General features: G+C 40.1%; 3 protein-coding genes across 3 annotated transcripts in view; 1 reads left to right on the forward strand and 2 right to left on the reverse strand.

Moving 5' to 3' along the window:
• Nucleotides 1-12,067, forward strand: part of LOC148103532 (butyrophilin-like protein 2) — a 169,674-nt gene that overhangs the window by 80,629 nt on the left and 76,978 nt on the right. The gene's annotated exons all lie outside the window — the stretch shown is intronic.
• Nucleotides 1-12,067, reverse strand: part of LOC148103534 (butyrophilin-like protein 2) — a 75,248-nt gene that overhangs the window by 58,152 nt on the left and 5,029 nt on the right. The window lies entirely within an intron of this gene.
• On the reverse strand, nucleotides 4,487-11,019 carry LOC148103535 (uncharacterized). Its single transcript, XM_087838865.1, has 5 exons — nucleotides 10,790-11,019; nucleotides 10,465-10,710; nucleotides 10,211-10,378; nucleotides 8,674-8,760; nucleotides 4,487-5,259 (listed from the first exon to the last, which is right to left on the reverse strand). The coding sequence occupies exons 1-5, from the start codon at nucleotides 10,809-10,811 to the stop codon at nucleotides 5,216-5,218; spliced, it is 567 nt and encodes a 188-aa protein (XP_087694991.1). The 5' UTR covers nucleotides 10,812-11,019; the 3' UTR covers nucleotides 4,487-5,215.

The raw sequence follows: 12,067 nt of genomic DNA on the forward strand, positions 1-12,067 counted from the left end.
AGTCTCTGTCTGACACTGGCTTCAGATCCTCCTGGATCAAACTCACCTGGAAAGGCTTTCAAACAACTTTGAATAATAAACAGAATGTTTTTATAAGATAAATATGATGTGTTCATGTATGTGTGCAGCACCTGGGCCCAGTCAGTAATCTCCTCTCTGAGGTCATATAAGCTGGGGATGAACTGGACATTTGTTGTGATTTGGTGCTATAATTGGCGATATAAATAAAATTGAATTGAATTGATGTGAGAGGGTGGTTTTCTCTGGTGTCTCTGCTTTGTGTTCTAGGTAATAATAATAATAATACTCGATTGCATTTATATAGTGCTTTTCTAGGCACCCAAAGCAATTTACAATTCCACTATTCATTCACTCACTGGTGGAGGCAAGCTACAGTTGTAGCCACAGCTGCCCTGTGGCAGGCTGACAGAAGCGAGGCTGCCATATCACGCCATCAGCCCCTCTGGCCATCACCAGTAGGTGAAGTGTCTTGCCCAAGGACACAACGACCAAGACTGTCCGAGCTGGGACTCGAACCGGCAACCTTCCGATTACAAGACGAACTGCCAATTCTTGAGCCACAATCGCCCCAGTGTGTGATTGTCCTGCCTGTTGTGGGGAGTTGTGGAAGCAGTGTGCAGTTTAGCTGCTACATGTGAGTAGTGTAGGCTTGTGGGCCTCAGCAGCAGTAAAGATGCTGCTAGTGACAGAGTGAGCTTATAGGCCCCTGGAAGTGCCTCCTCGTGGTGTGGAGGTTTTTTGTTTGATTGTTGTGTTCTTTGTTGTTGCAACCTTTTTCTTTTTCTATTGTTATTGGTAAAACGGCGTTGTCGGCACTTTATGTTAAGGTTCTCTATAATAAAAACTATTTTATTTACTAAACACCTCTGTCTGTTCTCCTTTCATTCTGTTCTGGACCCATTTGTTACCAGTCCCACACACACCCCTAGACCTACATCGTGGGGTCATAACACTGTGGAAAAGAAAAGTGGATGACCACAAAGCTGCCACCTGCTTTCAGGGCAGACTGACTCGCTTTACCACAGAGCACAAAGCAAATATTTTCTCACAACACAGAAACTATTATTGGCCAAACCAATTCAGACTGTGGTGAGAGGTGTCACCAGCTTCAGACTACAGTGAAACTAGAATCATGTGGTCAACATGTCGTCATGGCACAGAAACAAACAAATTAACTTTCTAGAAGTGATAAATGAATTATAGATACTGAGATAGACTGTATTTAGAATCTTGAAGTCACATAAACATAAGAAAAAGTCAAAGGATAAATATAGAGGAAAACAGTGAATGATACTGGAACAGAAGTTCTGAATATAATTAAGATTCACTTTAAATGAGATGATGGTCTGTGAGCAGAGTTTAGACAAATGCTTTTCCAGATGATGTCTCCACGTTCCTTCCTGTGTTTAAAATGAACAGCTCTGTGTTGAAACACCTGCAGCTGAAGTGTTTTCTTTCTATCAGAAACAGGATGCTAGACGACTGCAGAGCTGTTAGCTTCAGTTAACCACAGACCACAAACACACAGTCCAGCTCACAGTGAACAACACTCCATTTTTTTAGACTGAGTTTAGTATATAGGTGGAAGTTCATTTTTATTAATTTGGGTTGCTAAAAAATGTTTCTTTTACCGCATAAATAATTACAAATGAAAAAGAAAAATACTTACAGGCCACAGAAACCTGTGATATAAAGAAATTCCGACAAATAAATAAATAAATTTAGGAATAACTGAACTGCAATGGCAACCGGGCAGCACGGTGGCACGGTGGTTAGCACTGTTGCTGCACAGCAAGAAGGTGAGTTCAATCCCACCATCAGGCCGGGGTCTTTCTGTGTGGAGTTTTCATGTTCTCCCCGTGTTTGCGTGGGTTCCCTCCGGGTACGCCGGCTTCCTCCCACCATCCAAAGACATGCAACTTGTGGGGATAGGTTAATTGGATAATCCAAATTGTCACTAGGTGTGAATGTGAGTGCGAATGGCTCTTCCACAGGAGGAGAGAGTGATGGAGGAAGAGTGATGAAGATGGAACAGGAGGAGAGGTGTGGATGTAGGTGGAGGTGTGGTGGTGTGTTTCCCTAAAATAAAGCAAACACAGTCATTAAGTTGTCGTCACATTGTGAATGTTGAAAGCTGCAGAAACACAGACAGGTGAGTGTGTCACCTGTGACAGTGATCCAGCTGGATGGAGACTCTCCATGACCGCTGATGTCACACTTGTAGAGGCCTTCATCAGACCTGGAAACATGCTGGATGGTCATGTGACCTGTAGGCTGCTTCCTGATGAGGGAGCCATCTTTATAGAAAGCAGCTGGGAGGTTGGAGGGAGTGGTCTTTGTTTTACAGAGCAGAGTGACGTCATCTCCCTCCATCACAGGGAGGACAGGACTCTGCAGGATCACTGATCCACCTCAACACAGAGACAAACTACAGCATTTCATCCATTTACACACAGCTTCATCAACACTAACTCCACACACTCAGCTTACCAGTGACTGTCAGGTTAACCATGTTACTGATGGGACCCTCTCTCGGCTCTCACCAGATGAAAAGGTTTGCTCCTTGTTCCCTCAGGTCAGGGAACAGGTCCTAACTCTGTGCCCATAAGCTTAACGACAGTTCAGAGTTCCTGGAATTCCTGGGTTTGGTGCTTGAGGGTATTTTACCTGGGGACATTGTCATCTTATTGGGAGACTTCAGTTTAGGCACTGACAGTTAGACCTAGAGGGGTGCCACTGCCGGATCTGAACGAGAGTAGTGTTTTGTTTCTGGACTGCTTTGCAAACCCCAGTCTGTCCATAATGAACACCGTGTGTAGTTAATTGGTGTCCATTATGGGTAATGGGGCTGATTATCAATTTTATAATCATATCATATTTTATGTCCATATTTTTCGGGGTGCTGAACTGATACCAGATCACTATCTGGTGATCAGTTGAATCGGGTGGCAGGGGAGGATGCTGGACAGACCTGGGGCGCCTAAAAGTATAGTCATTGTGTGCTGAAAATGCCTGGCTGAGGCCCCAATTCACAAGATCTTAAACTCCCAACTCCGGCAGAGCTTTAACAGTGGTCTGAGGGAGACTGGGGACATTGAATCCAATGGACCATGTTCATCACCTTCATTTCTGAAACTGCTGCACTGAGCTGCAGCTGCAAGGTGGTTTGTGAATGTCATGGTGGCAATTGCCAAACCAGATGGTAGACACTGGACGTGAGGGGAAACATCAGGCTGAAGCAGGAGTCCTGCCGGGCTTGGTTAGCTTGTGATATTCTGGAAGCAACTGATAGGTACCAGCAGACATGGAACGCAGCTCAGGTAATGGCTGAAGCAAAAACTCAGGTGTGGGTGGAGTTAGGAGAGGCTGTGCAAAAAGACTTTCAGACTCCCTTGAAGAGGTTCTGGTAAACCTTCAGACAACTCAGGAAGGGGAAAGCGGTGCTCTACCTGCACTGTGAATAGTGTGGCTGAAGTAATGCTGACTTCGACTGAGGACATTGTTGGGTAAAAGAATACTTCAAGGACCTCCAAATGCTCACTGGTATGTCTTCTGTAGAGGAAACAGACTCTGGGGACGAGAGGGACGACTTGTCCATCATTGGAGGTGAAGTCACTGAGGCAGTTAAACAACTCCTTGGTGGCAGAGCCCCTGGGGTGGATGAGGTTCGCCCTGAGTTCCTGAAGGTTCATCATGTTGTATGGCTGTCTTGGTTGGCACGCCTCTACAATGTTGCATGGAGATCAGGAGTGGTACCACTGGATTAGCAGACCCAGGTTGTGGTTCCCTTCTTCAAGAAGTGGGACTGGAAGGTGTGTTCCAACTACAGGGGATCACACTCCTCAGCATCCCTGGGAAAGTCTATGAAAGGGTGCTGGAAAAGCATGTCTGTCTTATTATAATTTAATAATAGTAATAATAAATATATATACTACCATTGTCTGAGAGATTTCCTGCTTTCTAGTTTTCTTTTGCTGCTGCTTTAAGTAATAAGATTATTCTTCTTTGCAGTTTTTCATCTGCACATCTGATGTACCTCTTTCTTACTCATTCTGCCTGCAGGATTCTGCTCGGTCATGTACCACAGGCCAAACATAGTGAACCAGGGACGAGGAGACAGAGCAAAGTGTGCCTGCATGAGAAGAATGGTGTTTGCATAAACATGTCAGCTTTTTGATATAATGGGAACAACGTACTGAACACAGAGGAGAAAAAATGAACAAAAGCATTTATCTTATAATGCTGGTATTGATTTGATACCAATACATATTTCTCCACTGGCAACATTTTAAGTACCCATATACTTTTCTATTGCACTGAAGAAGCTGTGGTTACTATATGAATAAATACATAAAAACATGTTAAGTATGTGGAGTTCTTAATAAAATGGCCTCAATGCATTTATATCCAAGTAAAGATTAACTTAATGTAAACACATTTTAAAAACAACAAATAGACATGAGGCTGTAATAATTCTTTTTAAAACAAGATCATCTCATTTATTACAGAGTAGAGTGAACATGTAACATTTAAGAAACACAGTCAGGAGTAAGAAGTACTTTCTGCTTATACTCTGCACTCTGCTGATCAACACCTAAAGCTAAAGCCTTTTTCAGTTTCTCCCACATTCACAAGGGGTCAGTGCAGCCGATGGATCTACATATTTGACTGAGCAGATATTTTTGTAACAATATCATATTATCAACATAACACTCATCACATGAGTATTGTATTTCCTTGGCCGTAATATTATTTCTACAATCAATTAATGAAAATGTGTTTGTGTGTTCTCTGTAATGAAAAAAAAAATCATGTATCAATGAGCCACAACCAAATCGGAACAAGATAAATTTATCCTCTCTCACTTTGGTCAAACCCACAGAACCACACAGGAAAAAGAAGCGAGAACAAGCTTTCAGTCCTCCTGCAGAAAAACCGCACCTCTGCTGCGTGAGCAGCAACCAACACACAAAAAAATAAAAGAATAAAGTTACTGAGAACATAAGAAAATGTTAGCATATACATGTTCCCACTGTTGACTTTGCAGGAAAATAAATGTGAAAAGCTCCAATTCAAATGCGATCTATAAAACCCCCAAACAAACAAAAAAAAAACCATTATACACACTTTGTAACAAGCGGATGCAACTTTTGGTCTGAGGTACTGGCTTGATCAGCAGCTGGATGCTGGTGGACTACTTCAATGAAGAGTAGAAGACATCTGGCTCTGGTTTAAAGTCTGAACAAACACACACAGTTCAAACAACACAAAACATGATTAGAAGCCTTGTAGTTTTACTTTGACTTGAACTCTTCCTTTGATTGGCGCGCTCACTTGGTTTTGGCTCTCTCTGCCATAGGGTATCACTTCCTGTTCCTGTGACATCGCAAATCACAAAAGTGATTGCCCATATTTAAACAGCTGTAAATTACTTTTTTGGCCAAATAAAATATCATTATAGAACCATTGTTATACGTGTTGCAATTTCTATTGCCCTCCCTACAGCGTCTCTCTTAAAAATACATTTTTAATGTCAATGAGACCTTTGTAGCTGGATAAATAATAAATATATACATGACACTTTGCCAAAAACTAATTGGGACTTGTCACAGGAATGTTTTTTGTAGCTCAAGATTACTTGATATCATTAATTTGACATATATTTCACATATTATAGGCAAACAAGGATTGGATTAGTTATATTGTAGGTAAAATAATTCAGTCTATAAAATTCTTGCAAAACATTTATTTTATATAGCCTCTTTATAAATCCTGTTCACTAAAACCTATTTACCAATATAAGTAAAGATATTATAAATGTAAAAAAACACACGCACACACAGAGAGAGAGAAAAAAAACACATCGAAACACAGGAAATCACTTTTTGGCACAATACCTGTACACCACTAACCTCTGCTCATTTGTCTAATCGTTTTTCCCCACTTGACAACACATCCACTGGGGATCAAATTCAGTAAAATCATAATTCATGTCGGCAGCAATGACGCCCAGTTGCATCTATTGGAGGTCACTAAAATCAATTTTCAATTGGTGTGTAACTTTGCCAAAACAATGTTTTCTCTGGTCCCCTCCCCAATCAGACCAGGAGTGACATGTTTAGCTGCATGTTCTACTTAAATTGCTGGCTGTCTGAGTGGTGTCCAAAAAAACAATGTGGGCTTCATAGATGAGACTATAAATTATTAAATGAATTAATAATTGATCAACAAATCCATTTACTCTGCCTTACAGAAACCTGGTTACAGCAGGATAATGCACCCTGGACCCAGCGCAGGTGGTGGGAGACAGAAGGACTTTGGCCAAAATAACATCTCTGATGGACAGAGTCTCCAACCCCATGCGTGTAAATGTTGCTGAACTGCAGAGCTCCTTTAGTGACAGACTGCATGAAGGAGCGTTTCCGCAGGTCCTTCCTCTCTGCAGCTGTCAGACTGTACAATCAAAACTGTTCTCAATAGGGGTGGGGGAAAAAATCGATACTGTGTAGTATCGTGATATTTTGTTTGCTAATAATGTATCAATACAGGGACAGCAGAAATTGATATTTTGGTACAAAAAAGGTTTTTGTGCTCTGACTTCAGAGCATGTTGATCCTTTTTCTGAGCAAGTATCCTGACATTCCTTCACTGTCCAAATGTGTTTAACCTTTTTTGGCAGCAATAAACATGTTTTATTTTAATTAAGTTTAAAACTTTTTTATTTAATGTAAAATTATATTTTGTTTTAATTTACTTTCAAATTCTTCAGTTGCTGAATGGGCTGCATAGTTTTCATAAATTGCATAGTTCAGAATAGCTATAATTGTACCAGATGGTTGCATTCAGTTAAGTTGGACTAGACTGTAATACAAACCGTTCAGTTTGTCAACAATAAAACTGACTAAAATGAGACAAAGACTGAGTGCGAGACTTTGATATTAGATAAAATGAATATTGATAAAGTTTACCTTTATGTACAGAATCTGAATATTGCAAAATATTTTAAAAAATTGCAATAATATCGTATCGTGCGTTAAGTATTGTGATAATATCGTATCATGGGATGTATGGTGATTCCCACCTCTAGCTCTCAACAAACATAGAGGTTTACATCAGCACTGTGCACTATTTTATCAACCGATTCACACTACAACCTGGCTTTGCCTCTTATCTGTATTTAATTCAATTTAATAACGGTACAGTACTCTGTTTTGATAACCATTGTCCTTCATGTAAATATGTAAAAATTGTGTATGTTTCTGTTCTGTGTCCTGGTTGTTTGTATATATGTGTCTTTATTGCTGCTGTTACATCCAAATTTCCCCTTCCTTCAAGGATTATTCTATTCTATTCTATTCTATGATTATGTTAGTTTAAATGAATCAACACCCCCGAGTCATTCTAACTACCAGAAAACTCAAAGCACATGCCGAGGGGGCGGTGTGGCAGCAATTTTTCACACCAGCCTATTAATTAACAAAAGACCAAGACAGACTTTTAATTCATTTGAAAGCCTGATGCTTAACATTGTCCACCCCAGCTGTAAAACTCAGAAACCAGTCTTACTTGTTATCATCTATCGTCCACCTGGCCCTTACACAGAGTTTCTCTCTGATTTCTCAGACTTTTTATTTGATTTAGTGCTCAGCTCAGATAAAATAATTATTGTGGGTGATTTTAACATCCATGTAGATCAGGGGTCTCAAACTCACGGCCCAGGGAACACTTGCGGCCCACATCACCCCTACCTGTGGCCCTGTATATTGAAGAAATATAATGCAGTTTGACCCTTGAAGTTACTTTTTTGTTAGAGAGGATTTTTTGGTTGTTGAGTGCAATGTTACAATAAGTTCTTTAAAAAACAAAAAAATATATTTATTATGCAGACAACAACAGCAGGGAGTACAAACACATTGAGGGACTGATTGGCTGTGTTAGTTCAGTGAGAGATTTATTTGGAAAGAAAACAATTTTCACTAGCAGTCAAAAACCAATGTGTACAATTGTGTCTGCAGTTTCATTTTGTTAAATACGAAACAAATTATATCAGAAATGCTGCCACATGTCTGGCCAGAAAGAGAGTGCCAATTTGTTTATTTGGTAGTCTAATGAAAGGCTAAAAAAATGTATTCACATTTGCAGTTTTGTCTTGTTATACATTATTTGAAATTTAAAAACAAAAAACTACATTTTTGGAAAATGTCTTGTTTGTTTCTTTGGGGTTTTTGTACTACTTGAACAATAAAGTGGCTCTCCAATGAGATGGCAGTGCCAGCAGTGGCCCACAGCTCTAGTTAAGTTTGGGACTCTTGATGTAGATGCTAAAAATGACAGCCTCAACACAGCATTTAATCTGCTATCACTCAATTGACTGTAGCTCCTGTGAAAACTAAGGCCTCAATCAGAAGTGCTTGACTGTGATATAATTCTCCGATGCAACAGTAGTATGTGTGTGAAGAGGACTCTCCATTTACATGAACAAATTTGAGTCTATTAGATAGATATGATACAAACCACTGTTAAGGGCAGCTGTTTTGTCTCTAATTGTTTTGTCTCTTTCACAGAAAGATCAGAAGCTTGAGTGATGATATCAATAGCATAAAAACTGATAGAAGCTAGCTTGGCTCTGTCAAAGTTAAAGAGCAGCTGTACCTCTGGTCCTCTTTGTTCTGATGACTGGTTCTCCATAACAGACGCCTTCAGTTCTCACAGCTGAGTAGATTTCAGCTCGATCATCCTCTGTAGAATGAAACACAGAAATTAAAACAGATACAACTACTGTAGTGCAATAATATAACACTAGAGCTGCTGTAAATTATTTTTATCTGTATAAAGCAAAATGTATTCTTGAGCAGGAAGCAGAAGTGAAGGAGAGCAAAGTTATAATGTACGAAGAGATGAAGCCAGTATCTCACTTTTTTTTGGGGGGGGGGTTGCCCCTACCTGTCAGCACCCCTGGTGTAAAACAAAGAAGTGGTGAGGGTACAGTGGTTTTAGATCAGGCTGTATAAAATTTTAGTATGTTTTTTTAATTCTCAGAGTATCAAATGAACATAAAACTGGTTTCTGTGTTTCTAGACCTGTGCTTTACATTTGACACAGTTTGTCACTTTCTTTTTTTTAAATTAGCAGCTTTGTTTATTTATTTTATTTATTTATTATAAACAAATTGTGGGCTAACAGCAGAGGTGTTAGCGTCTGTTAACCACAGACCACACAGTCCAGCACACAGTGAACACAGTGTTGCTCACTTTTATCATCATGATTAAGATCATAAAGTTGCTCAATTTAATACAAAGGAAACTATTTCAATAAAAACTGTATAGTATTAAATCCCCAAAAGTTGATTTGTTCATCTGGGAGATATGTTTCGTCACTCATTCAAATGACTTCTATAATCTCAGCTGACTGCAGGTTTCCCCAACGTTATAAACAGTAAATTTGCATAGCATTGTACATTGTATAGCATTAAAAGTTCATACTTGGACATCATGGAGACTTAATGCACTCCACACTTCTGCCATACATGTGTCAAATTTTCAAGCATTACAGCTTCATTAACATCCCAGCCCAGAGCATCAATGTGATCACCATCGCTGGCTTCTGACACATGAGCACTGAACAAACCAATCATCAACTTCTGAGGCTTAAAAGGCAGAAAAAATGGGTCCATGTGTCAAATGTGAGGCACCTTAAGCTGCTAGCTATCAGCTAGAATTCAACTTAGCTTACTGAATTTCCTGAACCAGACCTACTGTTGGAGCCTTTTGGACAGGTTTTAATGTTTAATGACATTGCCTCAGCAACAATATGGCTGCTGAGCTGTGCCATTAATTATACTAAGAGACATAACATAGATGTTACTTAGTTGTCCAAAAATAAAAAAAATAATTAAAATAAAGTACCTCTCTTTCCTTTGACTGGCTGTTGTTGACAGTTTGATATTCTGATGTCACTGTACTTTATGTCATCTTCTGCAGCTTCTTCTTGAGCTCCTTAAATGTATCAAATCATCAGCAAATTAATTTTTCTAATTAGGTTTTAAGAAAACTGAAAACGTTATTTGATTTGTAGTGTTAAAGAGTTAGCTGCACAGGTAAGGAATGAAAATCTAATCATGAGGACTGAAAGTCAATTTCTAAATTATCCTGCAAAATAAAATAAAAAACTCAACAAGTCTGAGTCTCACCTTCAGGTTTCCTGTGAACACATCGTCTCACCAGCAGAACCAGTAACACCAGTAGAACCACAACACAGACTGATCCAACACATGACAACACAGAGAGAACAGGAGGAGAGAGTGATGGAGGAAGAGAGATGGAGGTGGATGTAGGTGGAGGTGTGGTGGTGTGTTTGTCTAAAATAAAGCAAACACAGTAATTAAGTTGTCGTCACATTGTGAATGTTGAAAGCTGCAGAAACACAGACAGGTGAGTGTGTCACCTGTGACAGTGATCCAGCTGGATGGAGACTCTCCATGACCGCTGATGTCACACTTGTAGAGGCCTTCATCAGACCTGGAAACATGCTGGATGGTCATGTGACCTGTAGGCTGCTTCCTGATGAGGGAGCCATCTTTATAGAAAGCAGCTGGGAGGTTGGAGGGAGTGGTCTTTGTTTTACAGAGCAGAGTGACGTCATCTCCCTCCATCACAGGGAGGACAGGACTCTGCAGGATCACTGATCCACCTCAACACAGAGACAAACTACAGCATTTCATCCATTTACACACAGCTTCATCAACACTAACTCCACACACTCAGCTTACCAGTGACTGTCAGGTTAACCATGTTACTGATGGGACCCTCTCTGGACTCACACCAGTAAACTCCACTGTCCAATGGGAACACAGTGATGTTACAGGAAGAACCAGACCATCTTCCCCAACCATCTCCACACTGAGTGGTCTTATTTTTGGTCCTCAGAGTCCATCCAGCAGAGCTGTCGTCCTCCTCACAGCTCAGAGACACAAAGTCTCCTTTAAAGAACTGAGAGCTGCTGGGACTCACAGTCAGATGAGCTGTGAGGGTTAAAATGAAAAACTGTTGATATTTTATATTTTATAACTTCTGTCTTAGACAGTTGTTAAAAATGCTCTTTGCTTTGTCAATTTTATGTCTGAGATCCTGAAACTCAATCAGGTCATATCAGTGAGCATTTATAAGGTAAACTGTGACAGAAGAAGGTTACTGACCTTGGTTTGTTGTGCAGCTCAGCAGTGAGATCAGAACTAAAGAGAAATGACACTCAGGTTGATTTGAGGGGAACATTAAGAAAAACTCCACACAAACAGCTGACAAACTGTTTGTGTGGAGTTATGGAAATATGGTATCTAACCAGATTCTTACTCTGGATGGCATTACCTTGGCCTCCAGTAACACTGTGAGGAACCTTAGAGTGATGTTTGACCAGGATATGTCCTTCAACGCACATATTAAACAAATATGTAAGACTGCATTCTTCCATTTGCGCAACATCTCTAAAATTAGAAATATCCTGTCTCAGAGTGACGCTGAAAAACTAGTTCATGCATTTATTACTTCCAGGCTGGACTACTGCAATTCATTATTATCAGGATGTCCAAAAAACTCACTGAAAAGCCTTCAGTTAATCCAAAATGCTGCAGCAAGAGTACTGACAGGGACTAGAAAGAGAGAGCATATTTCTCCTGTTTTGGCTTCCCTTCATTGGCTTCCTGTTAAATCCAGAATTGAATTCAAAATCCTGCTCCTCACATACAAGGTCTTAAATAATCAGGCCCCATCTTATCTTAATGACCTTGTAGTACCATATCACCCTATTAGAGCACTTCGCTCCCGCTCTGCAGGCCTACTTGTTGTTCCTAGAGTATTTAAAAGTAGAATGGGAGGGAGAGCCTTCAGTTTTCAGGCCCCTCTTCTGTGGAACCAGCTTCCAGTTTGGATTCAGGAGACAGACACTATCTCTACTTTTAAGATTAGGCTTAAAACTTTCCTTTTTGCTAAAGCATATAGTTAGGGCTGGACCAGGTGACCCTGAATCCTCCCTTAGTTATGCTGCAATAGAC

This window comes from Neolamprologus brichardi, chromosome 3 (genome assembly GCF_056152115.1).
Source record: "Neolamprologus brichardi isolate AB-2024 chromosome 3, ASM5615211v1, whole genome shotgun sequence".
NCBI classification, from domain to species: Eukaryota; Metazoa; Chordata; class Actinopteri; order Cichliformes; family Cichlidae; genus Neolamprologus; species Neolamprologus brichardi.

Excerpts from the sequence above, each read along its gene's own strand:
- LOC148103535 (XM_087838865.1), bottom strand. The coding sequence starts at position 10,811 with ATGGTTAACCTGACAGTCACTG. Across the intron at positions 10,711-10,789 it reads GGTTAACCTGACAGTCACTG|GTGGATCAGTGATCCTGCAG; the intron begins GTAAGCTGAGTG and ends CTCTGTGTTGAG. Across the intron at positions 5,260-8,673 it reads CAGAACAAAGAGGACCAGAG|ACTTTAAACCAGAGCCAGAT; the intron begins GTACAGCTGCTC and ends GTGTTTGTTCAG.